This window comes from Aquila chrysaetos, chromosome 10 (assembly GCF_900496995.4).
Source record: "Aquila chrysaetos chrysaetos chromosome 10, bAquChr1.4, whole genome shotgun sequence".
Taxonomy (NCBI): Eukaryota; Metazoa; Chordata; class Aves; order Accipitriformes; family Accipitridae; genus Aquila; species Aquila chrysaetos.
The window spans coordinates 27813754-27837361 of NC_044013.1; the positions used below are offsets into that span (position 1 = coordinate 27813754).

Here is a 23608-nt window from a genome sequence, read left to right on the forward strand (position 1 = left end):
TCTCTGTATTTCTGGATTTTTTTCCCCATTATTGACTAATAGGGAGTCTACAGTGACTGCTTTCCTGCAAAGGCAAATGCCTGAAGCCTCGATGCTGTTTCATTATTTCATTATCCTAATAATTCAGTTAAATGTAGTGGTGAATACTAATTATTGTATCTCTTTCCCATTGTGGATAATGGGAGAAAATTGAGGCTTCTAGCATTACAGGTCATACTACTGCATATTTTCTAGCAGAAAAAACAGTTAATTCATTTTACAAAAATACTCTGAATAACACTAAGAGTGTAGTGTCCTCTCACACTATACAAAAATCATCACTTCACAAATAGTTATGTCTCCTTGAGAAATCAGAGAAAAGTATCTGTTTAAACAGTGTCTTCATTATAGAAATATAAAGATTTGGAGGGTTTTTTAGATTCTCATCCACATAACCATTATAGCTTAGATTGCTGTGCTTCTCTGTTTGGTAGGCTGACTGAAAACTTAAGTGCATGCATCTCTCTGCATGTGTATGTGTGTGCACACGTATGCCAAAAGTATATATGTGAAATATGATTGCATAATAAGGTACCAGATTTTCTTACGGTTCACTGTAGTTATCCAGTAATCTCTGGTTTAGATTTTTGGAAAGCCATGCATGCATGGAGTGGGAAGCTTCTGCTCTATATATTTAGAAATTGAAATAAAATAAATGAAATTGAAGGGCTTCTTGAAATAGTTTGCAGTCTCTGAAAAAAATAATAGCTTGTTTGTTTGCTGAGATTTTATGAATATATGCTGATTTATATCAACTCTGTTGACATCTTTTAGTTGTCTACAAATTGCATTTCTATGAGACCTCCCAAGATTTTGCAAAGACTGTAACTAACTGGCCTGTGGTTTTTGCCGGTGTTTTTTTTTTTAAAAGATAATACTTCTTAAAAGACAGTTTTATTTTTTTTGAAAGATAGCTCTGCTTGGCATTTACACTGTGTTCTGCAAGTTTATAAATATTAAAGGCTTGGAGATGTCGCTAGTTTATGTATTTTTAAAAGACTCTGACGTGTCATTGTCTTCCAGCAGATTTAACTTTAGTAATTGTTTTTTAATATTCTGAGTAGTTACTCTTGGCATATTTTATTAATATTACATAATGTGAAAATATCATCTAGCTTCATGAAAATACCAACCATTCTAGCTTAACCTAGCTAGCACTAATGTCTTTTCTGCATCAACAAATGGTAAATGATCCTTCCCATTACTGCAGTGGTTTTGTTCTTGATATATATTAACATGTTTTTATTCTTTTATTATTAGCAGCCACAATTATTTTTTTCATTGGTAATTTAAACTCTTCTTAGAAGCTCCTTTGCACGTCACAATTCCGTGGAAGCTTTCAAGCCTCAGCTAGACAAAGCCACCACCAACCAGACCTAGAGACAGCAAGTGTCCCAATCAGAGTAGATTGGACTACAGAATCCAGGGGTCTCTTCCAGCTAACACTTCTATGATCTTTTTAATTTTCTTCCTTAAAAAGTATATTTCTGCGAGTGCAGGACTGTTGCTCAATCCTTTAGTTTTACTGGATTTTTTGAGAATTCTGTGTATATTGTCTCCCTACCATATTTCATTCTTAATCTATATATTGTTTCCAGAGAAGATCAATGTACATATCAAAGGAAGAAAAAACATATTAAGTATTTATAGAAACAGGACTCAAACATTTCAAATTTTCCTAGACTGAGTGAAATAAATCTTCTGTGACTAGACGTATCTACAATATATTGACATGTGTATCTGAGTCCACTGCTGTCTTTATATTAGACAGAAATAAGCACTTTCAGTGCATTATTCATATGCTCTTTCTTAGAGGTCTACATTAGGATGAGCTTAAATTTTATTCAGTATCAAAGGAGTTTAGAGCAGATGAGATCATCACTGAAATGAATGACAACTTTTTGGATCCAGTGGAGAATAATCCCAAATAGAGGCGTCTGTTTCTGAAGTCTAAGTAGAACATAGTTTACAATGATTTGCATTTTGTTCTTGCCTGGGTATAGCTCATTCAGATTTTATAACATACTCCAAGAAATAAGTTAGCTGCTATGACATTCAGCGTTCACAAAGATTTCACTTTGGAAGTTTGTAAAGCAGATTGCTCTCACTCACAACTTTTCCTTAGGCTCGGTTCAAAAATATGTTTAAACACACATTTAACTATCTTTCTGTTCAGCTGTTTGTAGAGGGGGAATATAGGACTGAATTAAAGCCTACATTGGATTTCATGACTCTGTCAGAGCTATTCTACAACCTCTCTTCAGTTGAAAACACCTCTGGCCTACCACCTACCTGGGAATCGTGATTGACACTGCCCTGAGACAGACTCCTGCAGGCTTCTGGGGGAAGAGACAGCACATCCAGCATAGATCTTCTAGGAGTCTTTTTACACACTCATACTCTGAACCTTCCTCTCTTTTTCAGTTTTCAGAACCTGAGGTTAAAGATAAAGAAACTAAGATGATTAAAAAGTACTTTCTGAAAGGTGCTCAGGTGTTGAATGTAATGCAAATGAATACAGCTGGCTGTGACACTCCAACATAAGCCATTGGGGAAAATAATGTTATTCTTCTGCATGAGAGTATACAGATAAGCCCTTGAAAGAAATAAAGTTAGTAATAGCTGCCTTCTTTCTCTATTCTCAGGTAACGAGGGTATAAGAGCAATGAGCATAAATCAATGAAAATTCTGCCCTGGTTGGCTTTTATCTAGAATTGAAAGCTGTGCAGAGTTACTTGATTCTTTTTGCAGAGAGTTGTTGATGAAATTCTGCAAGAATTTCTTTGCTTACAGCTGCTTCTCTGTATTTTCTGGATCTGACAGTGACATAGCGTGGATTTTTCCCTCATAATGTTGTTCATTTTTTTTGCTTGTTTAACTTTTCTAACTGTTTATTTAAAAGAGTTGGTTTTTCTTCACCTCAAATTTGGCTACAGTCCTTGGATCAAAGGTAGATTTAGAGTTCTTTTCATAGAGTAGAATTGGAAGTTTAGTGTGGATCATCCTGGACATGGAAGAGGTAGTAAACACAGTTCTTACATAGGAATTACAGGCATAACATTTTAAAGTTAGCGGAAACCCTTATGAACACTTTTCACAGCATGCAAACAACTACAACTGAGTACACTTAAAGAAGGACATTTAATAATAGCATGGCATATCTGGAAATTAGAGAAATGGTATTTTATTTTTTACTTACTTGACTTATGCTTCTTACTACATTCATTCTCTTTTGCCTTTCAGGCTTTCATGCTGCTTTGTGATCTCTTGATGATTTTCAGTCATCAGCTGATGACTGGGGGTCGAGAAGGTCTTCAGCCTTTGGTGTTTAATCCAGATTCAGGCCTCCAGTCAGAACTTCTCAGTTTTGTGATGGACCATGTCTTTATTGACCAAGATGATGAAAACCAGAGCATGGGTATGTTTAGCTTTCATATTTTCTACTTAGCTTTTTTTTTTCATAACAGACCCAGAAGAAAGAAGAAAATAGAATTTTCAGATCCGTTTGCTCATATGTTTTCAGAATTATTCCTTGTTTATTTCTGGGAGGTGTGAATATGAAATATTCAATATTCAGTACTACTTGTGTTAAAGAATAAGTACTTACAAAGTTCACTTCATTAAAAAAGATGTTTTCAGAAGACATGGGAGTAGTCTGTAACTACATGTTATAAATCTGGACAAAATTATTCTTCCTTTACTGATCTATATTTTTGTTAATGTTTATTTCCAAAACAGTACCATCTTAGTTCAGCAGCAGACTTCATTTAATATGGCTTCAAGGGAAGAAGTACGATGGAACAGTACATAGAAGAGAAATCCTTTAGCGTTACTGAATAGGGTTATAGGATCCTGAAGGCAAACCTTACCAGCAAAGCTGTAGGCAAAGAAGGCCTTAAGGAACTGATGTTACTAAATAAACACCCCTTCTGCTCCTCCCCCAAAATAACCAAATCAAGCTCAGGACATCACTGATTTGGTTGGAGACTAGGAAAGTACTTGGGAAAGTATCGTGTATGCTTGCTTGCTTCCTTGCTCTTTCCTAGGCATCTGTGCCTGGCCACGCTTTGAGAGGCTGGAGTTGGAGGTGACCCCATCTCTACGTCCTCACAAGGATAACTTGAGATTTTTGGCTTTCAGTCGGGGAGAGGCAGATTTGTCATTTAGGTCCTGTTTTAAATAACTTGGTGCTGCTGGTGTGTGTTATAAATGCCTCAATGCAAGTACAGAGGTATCCAGTTTCTGAATCCTAAACAGCTTTGGACAAGAGATAGATTCTCATATGGTCAAACTGCTATGTGTATGCTGAGTGCATACTGTAGTGCTCTTTTTGGCGTACTTTCTGAATTTCCGCTGTACTCAGTTACTTGTATGCTAGCGTAACACATAAGTGCTATTTTAGATCTTTTAAGACAGCAATATGTAGAACTAAGGTCTCAGAGAACATATCCTTGCTCTAAAGGTGCTTTCAGTTTTCTAGCGCCTCAGTAGCTAACATCTTTGTTGAGCATCTCTTTAAGGATTCCTGGGAAGAATACATTTTGAAACACACCTTCACCAGAAATGTATGTGCAGTTAATCATACTTTGTGAGTTCAATGTTCAGAATAATACATCAAGGATAGATTTTAGGAGGACAGTGTCTAATTTTTTTTTGCTCTTTAGCAAAATTGCTGTTCTTTAACATCCTGTGATTGGACTGGGAAGACAGCAAAAAGATGGATGAAGATCTTTGTATGTAATCTCCATTCCCTAATGCTACTCTGACTCCATGAAGTCAGTCTGACCATTTATAACTTTTGGTATTCAGAACACATCAGTAATGATAAAAAGAAATTAAGAAAGGCGGGGGGGGGGGGGGGGGGGGGGGGGGGGGAGGAGTGTGCTAATGGGCTTCAATTCTGTGGGTTGAAGTATCTCAGGATTAAGACGTGCATGCATATTCACAGTCAACTCCACTGCTCCTAAGAGATTTCCTGTGATCAAATATGTGACTTAAGTACTGTGGCTCTGTGGAGACTCTAGTAAGAGTGCAGCAAGAGAGTCTCAGTGACACCATGTCCCTCCTCCCCCCACCACAGCTCTGTACATCTTCAAACTGGTTGGAAGATTCCCTTCAAGAATAAGCTCTTCTAAATACCACAAAATATTTACTTTTATCACAACTGTTATAGCTGATTTCATTTTCTTATATAAGTTGTGGAATATGCTTTTATTATATTATATTCTATTTAACATTTTATGTGTAGAGTTTCATTTTCATTCACAGAGCGGAGTCTTACATTGGGACTTAATACTTATGACATTGCCATTCAATGTTAATGTTTCTTACAACTGAATTTTACTTCCTGTTGTTATTGATGCTTTAGAGCCATCGATTTCATATCTGAAAATCCAAGGCATGCAGTAAAAGTATTGCTGCTTCTAGTTTTCCTTATGTGAAATATTTATAGCTTAGTCATGCTAATGAAGCATCTCCAAATATCCTGTGTTTCAGAAGTTAAGCAAAAAGCATTCAACAGGTCTTCACCGTGGCCTTTCACAGGGTAAAGAAAATAAGCGATTCAGTTCCATGCAGATTATGTTCAGTACCTACTCAGGACTATAGATAGCATCCTTGGTCAATGGTGTGTCATGTTCCTGAACTTTCCCAAAAGTCCTAACATAGGCAGGACTCAAGAATTATCACCTTTCATTTTAGCTTCTCCTGCAACAAACCTTGCTTCATTCTAAAGAATTGTTTTTTTCTAAAAGCTTCTCTTCAGTAATGTTGCTTTAGAACATAGCAGCTACTTATAAACGTTTTATTGTTGTTGATGCTTTCAGAGGGAGATGAAGAAGATGAAGCTAACAAAATAGAAGCTTTACATAAGAGAAGAAACCTTTTGGCTGCCTTTAGCAAGCTGATAATTTATGACATTGTGGACATGCATGCAGCAGCAGATATCTTCAAACACTATATGAAGGTACAGCTCTGTGTATTCTCCTCTTCCTAACTAAACACAGACTGTAGTGTCAGGGCCCCTCTTTCTCTCCCTTCCAGTGCAGTAGTTAAAGGTTGAACACTTTTGAAAGCTTTTTCAGTCTTATTTGATTTTTTATAATAGCTTTTCCTTTCTGTATTACACCTGCCACTGAGCAGCAGTAAGCTCTGAAGTTCCTGCCCTGTGTAGCAGGAATGCCTTATTAAAGGCAGCACCAAAATCTGGTCCTACAAGGTGCTGAGTATTTCCAGAGAGGCTCCTCTCTACAGAAAATTCCTTATCCTGCTCCTCAAATTCATTCCTAGAATCCACAATAACAGTTACCCATTCAATGTCATATTTCACTGGAAGTCTCCCAGTCTTGGTGCTTGCTGTAAGGAAGCAGGGTTTTTTGTGAGAAAAGATTGTTTTAAACAGGAAAGCAGTAAAAAAAAAAAAAAAAAAGCTCTATATAGTACTGCTGTAAGTGGGTATGCATTAACTGAATGTCTTACCAACTTACTCTGCTTCCACACAGTATTTAGGCCCAATGAAATTCAGAAAGACTTGCTGCTCAGCTACCACTGCACCCTGTACTTGCGCATCTACCTGGCAGAAAACAAGCACATTAGCAGTCCTGACACTGCCAAGCAATGCAAAGCCCCTCAGATTATATCAACTTGCCAGGTATACCTCACCTGTCTCTCTAAGACATTAGTCATCACAAAGATGACAATCAAGGAGGAGAAACTGGAATACAGAGTGGGGAGCAGGTCCTTTACTATAGACAGTGTTTGAGATGTTGATGTGAAATATAAAGGATTTAACTTTAAATCCTCCTTCTCCGGTTCATTAAGAGCACACAGTACAATAAAGTCCCCAGTGCACTCTCTAGCCATCAGCCAGGTCGCTGCTCAGGGTTAGTCTTGCTGAGGGATTTTTTCCAGAGCAGGACTTTCAAACTGAAGCTGTCACAATCCAGGTTAGTTTCCTACCTGCTGCTCTAGGTTGGTCATCTTCTCTCCCCATGCCCCTCCATCTCTTGAAATTGGGGGAAAGTGAGAGAAATTGAGTTTAAATTAGAATGCAAACTAGAAAGATCTCTGTACCAAAGAAGGCAGGAGCAATATTTTAGAGGGAATGCAAATAAGTGATTGCAAATGCAGAAATATTAGTGAAGCTGAAAGAATACTGTTTGGAAAAAATTTTTTTCTATTCTCAGCCTGGAAGTTTTAACGATTATACAGGCTTTTCTACCCAAATGGTCAGTACCGTAGGCTGTAGTTCCAGCAACCATTCTTCTAACATAAAGAAAATCAGCACTTCATATTGACTAATTCCTTACTCAGCTTTCTGGTTTCAGTGAATTACTTTCTTGGCCATCTAACTCACCTTGCATTGTATATGAAGCTTCGCACTTGTGTGCTAGTGTCTGTTTGCACCTACTTGTTGAAGGGTGTATTGGTTCAATGTAATGTTGTTTCTTAGAATTTTCAGCCTTGGGTCACTTTCATCAAATATTTAGTTTGGGGTAGGAAATACTCTTTTGTTTGTTTTTTGACATATCTGTTACAAAAGATAATAACAAATACAGAAGTTCCTTACCTCATCACTGAGTGCAGGCTACCAATCAGTATAAATTTTGATATTGAAACATTGCCTCCCACTCCCACAAAAAAGTCTGGATTTGAGACTACGTTTTTTGGCAACTGCTGCCTTTTCAAAACAAGAATTACAAGTAATCCTTCTATCAGGAAAACTGTAAGAAATTGTATAAGAGGTTCAATTTAAAGGTTTAAAGAGGGTTTTTTCCACATTTTTTCCTAGTACTACAATGACTATGGAGATATCATTAAGGAAACCCTGAGCAAAACAAGGCAAATTGATAAAATCCAGTGTGCAAAGACACTCATTCTCAGTTTGCAACAGGTAAGAATCTTGACTTTTGTTAGAAATGCCTCACTGCAAAAAATACTGGACAGGATTTTCTCTGGTGCCCTTTACAATGAAGTGAAAATACTACACTTCTGTTAAGAGATTATCTTGCTCCTCAATTCAGGCTGTCACTGTTCATTTGTCTCAGTAATCTCTGTCTCCTTAAGCCCACACTGGCAAAGTTTTGGTCAGATTAAAATGGAAGAAAGGGGAGAAGAGCCTTGAAGGCTGTTTGGTCCAAGCTGATTCGTAGCATTTGTTTACTGATACCTAGTGAACAAGAAGAATAGGATGACTTTTTCTTCTTATAATTAGCTGGAAGTAATGCATCTTCTGTACATTTTGTCTAAATACTGATTGATTTTTTCAAACTTCAAGCTAATTAGTTTAAGTCTTCCAATATTATTAAACATGTTTTTTCCCTGAAAAATTTGCTTTACATCAACCATAAATTATTGGCTTGATGATGAAATACATTCTTGTTCTGCCAACAGCACCAAGTGTGTGCTTCACTAAATACCATTTAGGCCCTTGAAGTACCAGCTATATCCATCGCTTAGAAAAATTATTTCTAGAAATTAGATGGTTTTAAATCAGCTGCGCCTCCCAAAATTCATTCCAGACTACTAAGGGATTTCCTGTAGCAATCTGGAAGCTGAGAGATACCTGTGAAAACTTGAGAAAACCAGATGTACTTCCAGAAGAATCGTTGAGTGTCAAAGTAAACTTGGAGAGAGGAAGAAGCCAGGTGCCATAGATCAGTCAGCCTAATATTGTTTCATGAAAAAAAAAAATTAGACAAGCTATTTGCAAGTGCCTAAGTGATAGGTAACAGCCAGTATGAATTTGTCAAGGAGAATTCACGTCAAATTAAGCTGCTTTCATTAATTATATGGTAACAGAGCTTGTGGATATCAGAGGAACTATAGATTTAATGCAACTTGATTTAATACTGTCACTGACATTGTCTCCCTTGATATTCTCATTAGCAAGTTAGGAGAATGTGGTCTAAATGGCAATACCAGAAGAAGATATACTGAGTAGTTCATTATTGTACTGAAAGGGCATTATCAAGCAGGCTTTGAAGGCATTTACCCAGTAATGCTGTTCAGATATTCATTAAGTCTTGAATGATGGAATAGCAATTTTGCTTTCTAAATTCAAAGAAGATGCTGATCTGTTGGGTGACGTAGGTATTTTAGAAAACATCATAAGAATGCAGAACCATCTTGATGAGTTGGGAGAATAATCGATGCAATTCAATGAAGGTAAGTGCAAAATTCTGTTCAAGAGTTATCATCCGCACAAGTACAAGATGGGGGACAACTGGCAAACAGCAGTTACACAGAAGAAAGTCCGGGAACTAAAGTGGATTAGAAGTTGAGTATAAGAGAGCTCTGTTACATCTTTATGAAAAAAGTCTTTGTAATGTCCACTCTTAGCTGTAACAGGTTAAGGACAAAAGTCTTTCTCAAGAAAAGTGTTCTGTAGCTCACAGATTTTAACAATTGAATTCTTTCTCTAGCTGTTTAATGAGCTTGTTCAGGAGCAAGGTCCCAATTTGGACAGGACATCTGCCCATGTTAGTGGAATTAAGGAACTGGCCCGTCGGTTTGCCCTCACTTTTGGCTTGGATCAGATCAAGACAAGAGAGGCTGTGGCCACACTACACAAGTGAGTGGTGGTAAATAAACGAGATTTTCATATTACTTCAGATTAAAACTTTTGCTTAGCATACCTTTTCTAAAGGTACATAATCTTAACAGGTCCTGGAATAATGATATATTTTTTCTAGTTTATGTAGAAAAATGGTGGGGGGTGTACATGTATGTGTGTAAGAAAGGAAGAACAATGAGCTGCTGCCTAATTCTTTGTTGGAATTTATTGGAATGGCCATGTTTATCTCCGGTAAAGCCACTGGTATTACATATATTTGTGTGGACTGTATCTAAAAACTCTAGATAGTTCTTTGTACCACACCACTGTGGATTCTGCAGGCACCAAGGGCTTTTATGAAAAGATATTCGAAAAATATTTTGGAAATCTTTTTTTGTTTCAAGTGGATTGAGGCTTTTTATGTAACTGCTGCATAGGGAAGTGTAGAAAGGTGCTGCTAAATTTAAATTATGACTTTCCCGTGCCATAAAAAGGTTAAAATATTAAAGTTTGCTGTATCAGAGACTAAGTCATTAAGACTAAGATTAGCAAAGCATGATCAAAATGCTACCAGACACTTTCCTGTGCCAAGCAAGAGAGAAGTCAAGACATGCATGTGCCCTTATTGGATAATGTGGAAGTAAATTGTTTTCTTTAGTCTCAAATGATAAATCAAAAATAAGGCAGAGATGCATGTATCAATGTAGTGGTAAGTAAATTCTCTTCTCTGACTCTTGATGCAAAAGTTATATCCTGTTATTTCTTACATACCATTCTTATTGCAAGCTTCTGCTTCGTGCAGAAACAAGAAGGAGACAATTGGCATTCCTGCTAAGGCAGTGTCTTTCAGCACCTGCCAAGTTTCTTACATTGTGGTAAATTACTTCTTACCATGTGACTGGCAATACATTGTCTTTGAGATTGAATCCTCACAAATCGAGAGGGAACATTTGATTCCCTTTTGTCCAAAAGCAGCCTTTTTCTAGTAATGAAAAAAAAAAGTTATGATGGGATATAAAGATATAAAGAATTTCATCACAATTCAGATTTTGGGCAACATTTGTTTGATTTTGTTAGAAATGTCTGAAAATTTTAATACTTCTTTACTGTAGAGATGGCATAGAGTTTGCCTTCAAATATCAGAATCAAAAAGGACAAGACTATCCACCTCCTAATCTTGCTTTCCTTGAAGTGCTTAGTGAATTTTCTTCTAAACTCCTGCGACAGGACAAAAAGACTGTGTAAGTAATGCTCCATTTTCTTCTGTGGGTTTTGCTGGGCTCTGTTAATCACTGTAGTGTGTGTTTAAGCTCTCTGCTTTGAGGTTTTCACAATCTAATGGGGCTATAGGAAGTCCCAGTGAGACATTTCACATACATAGTTATTCATTTTATATTTTAAAGTAATAAAAATAAATGAGGAAAGGAGAATCAGATCCACTGATGGGGTGAGTTTGAAACCTCACAAAACAATGTTCGTTAAAATTTCCTATGGGGGACTGAAAATAAAATACAATCTTTTTTTCAGGCTAGAAGAAAAAAGAAATGAAATGTTAGCAGTGCAGGAAATTTACAGGCCTGTAAACACTGCAGTAACATCTGCTTCTGTTAGATATTTACATAAAATGTAAACACATATTTGTTGTCTATTTTAATATGTTGAGTTAAACTGAGAAATAAAGGTTTGTCAAGGCTTCTGTTACTGGCTCAACAGGATAGAGAAAGAGGCTGAGAGAGGACACAATTGTTGGTTAGGACAGAGCAGGGTGGTAGAGACCTGGCAGGCTAAAACAAGCAGCCTGAATTTGATATGGTGGGTAATTTACTGCAGATGAAATACTGGAAATGAAATAAATCAGAGGTATTGTTGATAAGATCTGAATAAAGAGCAAGAAGTACTGTTTTGTGAGCAACGCTTGAACAGACTGTCGCGAGGGGCTGCGGATATCCACAGAATTGGCAGAGAGAAAACTGCGTTATTAAGGGCAAGTTCATAGTAAAGACATGTTGTCAGCATCACTGCGGAGATAATGCTCTATGTTTCTAACACATTACGTAGCAAATATGCAGGATTTGGCCACAGCACAGAAATAGTAAGGGAAAAAGGAAGAGGACTCCAGTCAAAAGTCAGCCAAACACTGTGTGCCCAGTGTAGAACTGAATTCTTTGAATAACTTTATGACCCTTTAAGAAATGCAATTGTCAGATCTTCTGATTTATGGTTATAGATGTCTTTCCAGTCAATTTTCTGACCACAATGAGTGTAAGTCATATGTATCTACTATAACTACCTCAACTGACTCTTTCTGTCAAACTTTTCTGTAGTTTTTCTGTGAAGACATTTGTTTTAAAGGACTTTTCTATTAAGGTTAACAATTATGAATATTACAGTTTTATCTGTGTTACAAGAAATGCATCTTGGTTTGCTTTGTATAATTTTTAACATATACACGCTTGAACCAGTTTAATTTTTTTTATTGTATCAATGATTTGTCAATTCAGCAAACACAGTAGAAGAAATAGTTAAACGAGCTTGAGAATTGGATGATCCAGTTGCACTAGCTTGGCACTCAATTTTTGAAACTGCTCTTCATTGTTATATCCATGAATCTTGTCAACCTCTGTCCTATTCTTCAGGACAGGACTTAAGGATAATAGGATTTTATGACTATCTTCCTAGCTGAACCATAGATTCTCCTGCGTCTGTTAAAGTGCCATTAATCTGATTCTATTTAATTTAGTGAAGTTTATCCTTCCTGTACAGTCATCATGCCTTCCACAAGTTTCTCCAGTGTTTAACATTTCAAGTTACATCCTTCTGTACAGTTTATGTGACAGTTTAATTTGACCTGATCCTTTGCGTGACATTCAGTACTTCAGGAGGAGATCTTGTTCCTTCACCTTCTATGTTGCCATTTAAAATTTTTTCTCGAAGGTTCTCCCACTCATTGGTGCCCACATACACAACCACTGGCTTCTTTTGCAGGACTGTGAAGACTGCTGTGGTGGAAACCATTTCTTCTGATTTTATCTGTCTTTATTGTAGTCATCTGTGAGCTATTTACTTTAGCTGAATTTGAAGATCAGTCAAAAGAAATGGTCCTTTAGGGCACAATTTATCTGATCTATGCTAAATTACTGCTTTAAGATGAGTTCAGACATGCCCTAGATTCCATTGGCTGTAGTGACTATGAAAAGAGTCAAGATAACTTGCTTAGATGTAAAGATTGCTTTTGGAGATATCTACATTCCTTCCCTTGAGGGATCTGTCATGTTTGCAGCCATCAGGCAATGTCTGCATTGTCCATAGTGCTTCACTGACATTCCATACTCAGCTATACTCTGGATAGTTGATTTGCCCTTCTCTGTAGCATCACTCCTCCAATCCACAGGGACCTCTTCCCCTCCTTCCAAAGGTGTTGCCTATGAACAGGAAGGTCCGTGACCACCATCTGGTGGAGAAGCCCTGTGTACAGGATCATTTACCTCTCTCCCTGGCTTGATCTCCTCCTGCCAAGTGACTGTCCCTAAACTCAGCAATGGGCTGTTACTCTGGAGGCAAAAGTGCTCTAGAATAACCTGGAAAGTCTCATGACCGTATGCCTGTTTCCCAGAAGTCCTCCAGCTTGGCTCTCCTACCTCAAAAAAGTTCGTTATCTACCCCATATGTCTGCATGTCATCTGCCCTTGGGACAAAATACCATTCCTGTCACAGTTCAGCAAACGCTGCTCTTTTGCAGGGCTCCTACTTCCTTTCCGGTTTACTGCTGGCCTTTTTATTTGAGGGGAGAAAAGGGAGATGTTTCCAGTTTGGGAATGGAGCAGCAACATTGGTTTCATTTAGTTTTCCTATCCTATTTATTTATTCGGCTTTTCATTCTATAAGTAACCTCCAGAATTAGTGATAGCCATTTATGGATTTATTCAAATCTATGGATTTAATATAAAACTACGCATTTAAGGTGCCAGGCTCTTACACTCCACAAAACAAGATCTATACTAATGCAGGTACAGACACACAAGGCAGATGCAGGTATGGAAATCCTGAGGAATTCAGCTAAGACAGTATAGAGGTGAATTGCCCTGTCGAGGCATTTCTTTCCATTTATTTCCCTCAAATAGAGACTTAGCTTAGACTAGCAACTGACTATTGGGTGTCTGAAGTCAGATGAGATGGAGCCTCAGTGTGGTGTTCTTACTTCTAGAAATTCAGAGTTTCTGTCTTTGTTGAAGCTGGTAAGAACTGCCAGTATGAACCTCCTCTAAAATGCTGAACAAAAGTTGTCTCAAGTTTGGCATCTAATCAGTAAAGAACTCCCAAGTGGCTCACAATTTGGGCATAACCTGGGCATTCTAGTTCTATAAATATAAATTGGATGCAGAAAAACTTCTTACATTTCAAGACTATTCTGCAGATAGATTCTCTAAAGTCATGAAGCACTGAAGTGTTGCACTGTTTGGTACTGTAAAACAGAGAGAGAATAAACCAAGAATTTCCCATTCAGTGCAAGGTTTGGGTGTTACTCAATATACACACGAAAAGGGGAAGGAAGAAGCATTCACAATATTGAAGAAAACAGTAGACAGAAAACCTGCTGTTTCTTGAGCAAAGTCAACCCAAAATCCCATTAAAAATTCGGTATGATTGTTACCCAGGCATATACAGTGTGGTTCCTTGTCCTATTCTGAAAGCTAGACTGTGTAACAAGTTTGAGCCTGCCATGAGCTAACAGATGAAAATTCCGCATTTCCATGCAGAGTTTGTGGGTTTCACTCCCACTGATGACAACCTGGCAATATGGTTTTAAAGGAAATCCTGATGGAAGGATGCAGGAAGTAATGTTGAAGTATCCCGAGTCCTACTACCTAACTTCTGAATTCTTGGCTGTGCAGCTTGAAACTCATTCAAATCACTTTAATGTGGATTTGCATATTCATTTTAAGGACTACTTCTAATACCATAATTAAATAACCAATGGAAAAAGAAAACAACTCAAATGCCCTCCAGACTATATACAGGAGGGAGGTTGTTTGGTTCCTCCCTTAAGTTAACAAGTGTGCATTGGACTTCTCCATGGTGGTGGAACAGATCTTCAAATTTTCTATTGAAAAATAACTGCTTGCATTTGAAGAAACCATTTTTCTTGTTCTGAGATACAAAAGGATATCCTACATCCTCACAAGAGTGGTTCTAATTCAATCTGTCTGTTGACACAGTAGCCATATACAGAGGTAGCTTCCTTACTGTGCAAAATAGAAAAAGAATTCAAGTAGAGTGTGCTGTGAATGATTGCAGACAAATGTGGGAGGAAGATGTTGGGGAGAGAACATTTTGTATTGTTTATCTGTGAGTAACCTGTGCATGATTAACTATGTTACTTTGTTTTGAGGGAATGACATGTATTCTTACTCAGTCAAAAATAGACACAATGCCCTATCAGCGTATGTTATTAAATTAAAATAAGGAAACACCATGTGGGATTTCTGTTAAGCTCTCAACATATGGAGAGGGGTTGCAGATTAATTAAAGAGGAAACAATGTGCTGCGCCTCTGTACTCATTGTCTTTTATTTTCAGTCACTCCTACTTAGAGAAGTTTCTGACAGAACAGATGATGGAAAGAAGAGAAGATGTATGGCTTCCACTCATTTCCTATAGAAACTCACTAGTTACGGGTGGTGAAGACGACAGAATGTCTGTTAACAGTGGAAGCAGCAGCAGCAAAGCCTCTTCAGTGAGGAATAAGAAAGGACGACCACCGCTCCACAAAAAAAGAGTAGAAGGTTTGTATGGTTTAAGGTTGCCTGGTAGAGGTATTTCTTATTTTGTACATATATTACAGCTTTCCTTCCTAGGAGCCCTTATGGTTTATCAGTTAATGCTGAAATATACAATACATTCTGTATGTAGTAAAAACAAGACATCTGTTCTGCAAATTCCTATCAAGCTTGAACTTGTCTTTATGAGAAATACTATCACGAGTCCCTGTTCTTGTTTGTCTTCACGGAGATTTGCAGATTCAGAACTATTAAAAGCTGTTATTGAAGTTGGAAGCAGGAGGTGTTTGTGGAGTTATCTGCGGAGTTATCTGCTCTACACCTTTCTTGGTCACGGACTTCTGGTTTTCTGCCTATGCTTCAGTCTGGAGCCATTGTTAGTTAACACAGTGTTAGAGCGAACCCAAGGCAGAAATTCTGATACAGATCTGTGTTTTTGCAGGACCACTGGAGAACACTAAAAAGACACCTTTTTTTGTTTAAAATGGTATTGATATCCAGTGTTTGTATTTACTCTTTCTGTGACTTCAGCCATGTTCATCAGGAATTTGGCTATGATAGCAAATTTCTTACAAGATTGCATCTGATCCTGGTTAATCTGTATGATGCAGTGTGCACTTTTGTGAATATAAATTTACTGTTTCACTACAGAGTAGGTGTAAGTGGGATCTTTAAACTTCAGGGATTCTTCCAAGGTCAGTAACTACAATAGTAACTCCTCAGTGAGGAATCTAATGCTAATTTGCCTGAATATAGAGCAATTTCCCAAAATTTTATTCAAAAGTTTGTCCATATGCACATCTACAATCAAGTCCATTCTCCACTACAGCTTACTTTGAGCAATACATGTGCACCAACTCCTTCAGTTTCTTATAGCCAGCCTAAAGTTTAGGTAGACAAAATACTGCTTCCTTTCTTCAGACACTGTTTTGCTTCCTTCTGGATGCCATGATTTTCACAGAACTCAACTGCTGAGGTTTTTTTCTTTTCTCTTGCTACTGTTTTCATTCTATTTTATTGTATTCTACCAATATCCTTTTTTTTTTTTTCCTGGGAAGTGTAGTAATGTCTTTGCTTCCCTGTAAGGCAAGTCTCAGTCTTATGACGTAGTTTTTAGGCAGTTTACCTCATGCTCTTTTGTGTCATCCTCTTTCAACAATGAATAGAAGGGAGAATGGATTTGCAACACTTTTGATTTGAATACCCCCTTTTTTTGCAACAGCGGTGGTCCTGAATTTTCCATGAACATAACTCATTTAAAATGATGTAGGCCAAATCCATGGTGGTTCAGTTCCTGAAAGATCTGACTGTACAGCAGTTTCCACTGGGAGATCATCTAGCTGCAATATAGACTATGCCAAGACTCACTATGGGTCTGACAGGATTCTGACATCTACAGAGGGTATGAGGGTCTGTTTACGTTCTACCAACACCGTGTCATCAGAAGACACCCAGGATTTATGTTGCCTTAGGCAGAGTGGGCTGTCACTGTTCACTCCTGTAACCGCAAATTCCCCAGTTAGTAATCTGTGGCCAGAAAACGACTGATGAACACTGCCTCTCCTGGGGTGCTCTTGTGGGTGGGGTATGGGCATGTCCTTTCAATACTACAAATACAGTTCTGGGTCACAGTATAACATTTAAGGACAACGCATTTCGAAGAACACTGGTTAGGAAGTGATTCCCTTCTCCTTTCTTCCTTCCTTAAATTCCTAGATCACTACACAGACCTTCATTACTTATGAATGCTTTGCTGTACAGCGTCAGTATATATAGGTCCAGGACGGATGTTTTAGCCCGTAACAGTGTAACTGTCTTTTCTTTCATAGATGCCTTCACTGTAGAATTTGACTGCCTGGTAAGGTGATAGAACTGAAAAGTAACCAGCAAGTGCTCTCTAATGACAGCAGCAACACAAGCTCTATGGCCTTTCCTTACATCGAAGCATATGCAATGCAAGCACCAAAAGTCTTATTTTAGATATGTATTAATAAAGGACATTTGATACCATATGTTAAAAAAACCCTCACAATAACATAAGCAGTTGGAAGGATGCCACGTACTTAATTTTTGGATGCTTCTTGATGTGCATTACTGATTGTGTTATGCCCTAAGTACACTTTCTTTCGAATCTTGGAAGAAGGAAAGCCAAGAAAACCTGGAGCCAGGTTGTCTGTATTTTTCACAGGAAGACATAGATTTCTGCACAAGCAAGGTCTTATTTCATATGTACCAATAATGAGCTCATGAAATAATCAGAGATTTGATCCTCAGAAATAAGTTCAGTCATCTGTATAACTTCAGCTATGAAGAACCAGTCTTACAAACAAATTAACTGATGGTCTATACATAGTATGTACACAAATCTTTTTGGTTTTTTTATCTTTACATCTTTTTATAACTCCTCCAGAATTCCTAGCTTTAATCTTAATCTGGCAGTACAGTTACAAAGTTGGACCTCTGTTTAAATCCTACTAAGACTTTTTTTTTTCTTTAATTTCCACTCTAAAGGAACTAAAACAAGGGCAAGGTTGCTACAGAAACTATCCTAGCATCAAAGAACCAAAACTAGTCCCCTGTGGTTCCTTTCTCACCTAAATCCCACATATATTGGGTTCAACAGACTGTCTGGGTTGGAGAACATTCCTTGTTGCTACTGAAAGTAAATCTGCTCTGTGACATTTCTTCACAGTGCCTTAAGGAAATCAAACATAAATGGGATTAAAACAAAAAAAATCCCTAACATAAAAAGGGTTCAAAGGTAAGTTCAGGAATAAATAGGCAAATTTTTAGACAACTTTTATGCCCGAAGGGTAATAAAACGCGTAGGAAAAATTACAAGATCCATTGAGATCCCCATCTGCTTTCTCACCACCCATTTCTTTCTGTTAGTATATCTGTGATCTTGTCTTCTCCTCTCTTGTCATCTCCCCTGTCTTTCACTCACTCCAGCAACTTCTGGTTTTTTCTACATGTCTTTTGCCTACGCACTTGTCTGCTCTATCACATTCTCCTCAAGTCCCCCCTCTTCCTTCCTCTCTGGTTTGCTCCCTTTGCAATAGGAGCACAGCATCCCACATACACCTTCAGTCACCTTCCCACCTTCATTCCTCCTCTTGCTCTAAACTCTGAATATGCTGTCTGATCAAGTTATTATTTAGAGTTCACACCAGCCAGACCACTTCTCTTACTTAAAATGCCCCCTCTGTACTCCACTGAAATGGTTCTGACTGAAGTTTCTAAAGATCTATGCTGACCAGATTTGGGTTTTATGCTCCACCCTCATCTTCGTGTTTAACTGTATCTTGGTTGCTGTATACCTATGAGATTTATAGTCTTATATTTAGATTGTAAGCTCATTAATTGGGAATTATCTTTGTTATATGTGTGCAAGATACCCAGCAATTCCGGTAGTGCTGCAATATGGTATTTGTTTCCAATGATTTTTGTTTATTTGTTAAGTATTCTACTTTAAATTGTTGCTATTGCTGGGAATAGCTGGTAGTAATCCTTCCTTGAAAGAACACAAAATAAAATTAGAGCTGAAAGACATACCGTTTCAAGCATTTACCCAGTTAATCTCTTAAAAGCATGCTTGTTTTAAAAGATACTAAACTGTTGAAAATACAGATTTGGAGAAGGTGCTGCAACTAAAATTAACTGTATCAAAGTGTGTCAGCAGATGGAATGCTCCCGTTACTCATGTAAGGTATTCATTCAGTGAGTTGGCTGAACAAATCCTGAAGGCGGTAATACTGCACTGCATAGTATCAGAAATGCGTCAGTAATTTTAATGTTCTTTTTCTAGATGAGAGTCTAGAAGGCTCATGGCTGAACAGGAATGAAAACATACATACTCCAGGGACACTGCAAGCACCACAGCTCACCTCAACTGTCTTGAGGGAGAACACTAGACAAATAGGAGAGCAGATCCAGGAGCACGAGTCGGAGCAGGGATCTGAACAAGATTTTTTACACAAGTAAGTGTTGGAATTTTAGTATCAAATACAGTGAGCCAGGCAAAGGAGTTGCATATTATTTATACAGGTAGTCTTAGTCTGTGGCTCCATATATGTAGTGGTTATTTGCAAAAACAACTGGAAGTGTCTTGGCTATAGTTCAGCAATATTTCGATTATTTTCACTTCCCAGGAAAAAAGTTGTAGTAAAATCATGGTAGAAATTCCTTATGTTAAAATTCTCTAGTAGCATAACTGTGCAATTATGGTGAAATCTTCCTAGTGTTTGTGCCCCCAGGTTGTATTGAACTGTTCCTCTAAAAGACCTGTTAGATGTTCTCTTTTCTTTCCCTCTGCCCTGTGTCATAGTACAGTACATGTTCTCCAGACATCCTAACTGATTTCTTGTAAATTAACTCTTCAATCCAATTCCAGCTGCTGAGCTAGTAATTCCTGTTCCTGGAGTAATTGCCTGCAGGCAATTTTATTTTGCCCTAAATTATATATACTTTTTGTCACACAACTCCCATTTTATCACCTCCATTTAGAGGAAAAAAATGTTGGTTATTATCTGTCAGTAGTTTAAGAATAGAAAGTCTTCAGAGAATGCTATTATGTGCTATTTCTATTAATTTGAAGATACAGAACAACAGTATCTGTTTTGGAGACTATTTTCATAACTTTTATAGCCCAATGTACTGATCTGATTTACCTGTATAGAAAAATCATATTATGCTGGCCAGATGAATCAGGTTTCTACCAGTGTAGTATAGCATAAAATAGCCAGATTATGCCTCTTGGTTTTCCTCCAGCTTTTGTCCATCATGCTTTTCTTGATCCACGTTCCCCATCTTCCCAGTCTTCCCTGATGTGCACTCACCCTGCTTGATCCTAAACTTTACTGCTTCATCCTGCATTCTGTAATCATAGTGTTCTCTAAACAGAAATAATTAGTAATGGTGATTTTGCCTGGGAAGGTAAAATGTTCTCCAGTCTGAAGTGACAAGGATATATGTATACCACCATGTTGTACATATAAGCTATTAAGTTTGCCAATTTGTCACCATAGGCACTCAAAAAATCTGAGCAACTTCTAAAGAAATGTACTCTTTTGAAAGCATAACCTATTCTTCTCCCTTGCTCGTGCGTGTAACTTGCACAGGCATCAGCAGCGCAACCAATTAAACCTTGATATGATCCAGTAACCAGTGCCCACCACAAGAGATACTTGCAGCTCAGCTGGCTACAAATACCTGTTAATTTCTGGAGCACATAATATTTGGCATTTCGATAAATGAGTTCAGCCAACTTTCTTTCCCCATATGAACCATGTAACATCACTGTAAGAGACAGGGTGGCAGGCTGGCTAGGCTGCTTCATGCTGCAGGTGGGGATAGGCGTGGTCCTGCCCAAGGGCCTAAGATGGGCTTAAGTGTTCCCAGCTGGCGCTGTCTGGAAGGAAGGAGGTGTCAACAGGTGTGTAAATGGGTGAACGCAAGGCGAGCCTGGGCGTGGATTTCCTCACCTACACAGTTCAGGTGGGCAGGGGATCCCAGCTGGCTAGCAAGAAAGCACAGCCGAGGAAGAGCCCCTGTTCACGTCAGTCCCAGAACATCTTTTCACCTTGGTCCCACGGCATGTGAGGTCTGCATTCATGTCTCTTACTTGCTGTTTTGGTCAGGGATTTGCCTCCCCATCTCCTGCCTCCCCAGGTGTTGCCATAACTTCCCAGATTTATAAGGAAGATGATGTGGCTCTCGATTTCTCCTTAAAATTTTTCTACTCTGCAGTAAAAACAAAGAAAATTGCTGAAGCAGAACTTTCTTTTTGACCCTCTCTGATCTCACCTATCACTAAGCTAAATATCTCTCTGTGAACATTTAATTAGTTATGGAAAATGGGACAGCTTCCAGTCACTGTGTTTTTACTCCTGAGCCTGACAAGGAGGCACTGCCTTAAGCTGTGGCAGAACCTTCCCCTCTTCTGGGGTGGGGGGGGCAGGGGGGAAGTTGAACCCAGCTTTTCACCCTGGGTTTGAACCTCTGTTTCGCCTATCTCAGATGAATGCTGCGAGCAGAGAACTGTTGAGCAGAGGCAGATAGCATCACTCTCCTCTCTGTTACTTTCAAGGAGTTGGATTCCACGCAGAAGTTCACAGCGTGAACAGACAGTAGAGAATCCTTTCCTTTCAGCCTGGAGTTAGCTGCCACACACATTTCCTACAGGTCAGCTTAGGAGAACGAAAACATAAAATAAATACAGAGCAGTCAGTTGCTGAACTAATGGGGTTAATCCATGTCCAGAAGAATATTGCGTTCTAGGTTGTTTCCACATGGGTTATGCCAGTTTATTATGTCAATCTTATTAGGGTACAAGACTGCATACTAAAATAAAAACTGGTGTTGCTCTTGAAGAGCTGCACTCAGTTTACTGCTATTTCCTTGTGCTGCAATGCACAAATCATAGCAAATGCATTGCTGTCTACTACTGGATTTAAATGGTATAAAAAGTACAGCCTTTAAGGTACTTACATGAGGATAAGTTACTGGACGCTTAAGTCGATCAGGGTATGTATTTAAAAGCAATTTGTTTTTCACGTTGTGTGACATTTTTGTTTTAAAATGTGTCAGTTATTCATTTGGATTTGTTCTTGCTCATATTTTGCCTGATCTGAGACAGTGAAGTAGGATTTAATAAAATGAATTTTAGAAGTGCTCCCACTTCAGGTGCATGTCACACTAATAAATGAGTGGTGTTAGCATTTGATGCAGCTGTTTTTATTACAACAATTAATGGCGCTTTTTTTGTGCACATACAGTGAGAGAAGTTGTGGAAGGGAATCCAGAAGACGTGTACAATGATGGATGTGATTTAAGTATCTTAATCTGAAGCATGGTCAGACACAAAACTTGAGGAGATACTGTCTAAAAATAGCCAACTCAAAATTGTTAAGTCATAATGCTGCTTTGTGTTTATTAGTCCCCAGATGCAGATATCTTGGTTGGGCCAACAGAAGCTAGAAGATTTAAATCGAAAGGACAGGACAGGAATGAACTACATGAAAGGGAGAACTGGCGTAAGGCATGCAGTGTAAGTGTTCAGAGCATCCTTGTCTCCAGATCAGAACCATTTTAGATGACAATGCTGCATTTTAAATGCTACCTTTTCTGGGCTGTTGCCTGTAATTTCTGTGACATTTTAATGCTTGTTAATGAAGGCAGAATAACAGCTTTGTAATGTTGGAACAGCCTTCAACTGTTCCCATTTCAGGGGGTTTCCACGATTTGTCTGTTAAGTAATTCCCCATGAACTCTTTCAAGTTGTTGTCCAATCTTCCCGTGAACCCGTTTATGCTTTTTTCATCCACATCATCTTTTGCCAAGGCGTCCCACTGGGCAGCTAATGGAGGGAACACGTGTGGGTGAATGCTGAAGCGTTCTGTTGTACAAGGTGCTACGTGCTATGGTGCCAATCCAAGCAAGTTTTTCAGTGCATAAGGACTTTTCAGGATGGGGGCCAGAGTCTCCAGTGAGATCAGGTCCTTACAGTGTTAGAAACTGGTCTTGGATTCACTGCTGGATTTCCTGGGATTTACCAGGGATCCTGGCAAACAGTGTAACTCCTTTTTGTAAAAGGGCAAGCAAACACAGTGAGATTACTGCCCTTTTCTTGTTAGGGACAAATTTAACTGCTGTTTATAATGATATTACAGGGGACTTCCTGCTTTGGCCTCTGCAAGAGTTAGGTTTGTTTTTACGTAAGATTTTCTTCCAGTTTATGTTATAAAAAGCATGCTGGCTTTACTCTCAACATAAGGTTTTATGTGAGGGCATTAAGGGATAGGATCTGTGCTTTCTTTTTAATGACCAAGATCATGGTTGGGAAATTTAAATGCCTGGAAATGACTTTTTCGTTCTCTTTATTTATTCAGACGAGGTCTAATGGAAGATGACGCTGAGCCCATCTTTGAAGATGTAATGATGTCCTCACGAGGTCAGCTAGAGGATATGAACGAAGAATTTGAGGACACAATGGTCATTGATCTGGTCAGTAAATCTTATTAATAGCAAGTTTAAAACAGATGAAAAATAATTTAAAAGGAATTTTGGAAGTGCAAACAAAAATTTCCAAAATTGTGAGCCTGATTTCCTGTTGTCTGAATGTGAAAGAGCAGAAATGATCCAAATACTTGCTAGAACCTACAGCTGCAGACTCAGGCCCAATTGATTATTTTTTTTTAATAGAAACACAAGGAGCGTTGCTTAGCACTCTTCCTCTAATA

At 38.3% G+C, this 23608-nt stretch overlaps 1 protein-coding gene across 9 annotated transcripts in view; it reads left to right on the plus strand.

Moving 5' to 3' along the window:
- STAG1 (stromal antigen 1) overlaps positions 1-23608 on the plus strand; it is a 205132-nt gene that overhangs the window by 177579 nt on the left and 3945 nt on the right. For all 9 annotated transcript variants that reach the window (XM_041126677.1, XM_041126678.1, XM_041126675.1 and 6 more), the window contains 9 exons: positions 3283-3457; positions 5865-6004; positions 7829-7930; positions 9462-9610; positions 10705-10833; positions 15169-15374; positions 19177-19348; positions 22306-22416; positions 23258-23372. In XM_041126677.1, coding sequence (XP_040982611.1) covers positions 3283-3457; positions 5865-6004; positions 7829-7930; positions 9462-9610; positions 10705-10833; positions 15169-15374; positions 19177-19348; positions 22306-22416; positions 23258-23372 — 1299 coding nt within the window. The remainder of the gene's footprint in view (positions 1-3282; positions 3458-5864; positions 6005-7828; positions 7931-9461; positions 9611-10704; positions 10834-15168; positions 15375-19176; positions 19349-22305; positions 22417-23257; positions 23373-23608) is intronic.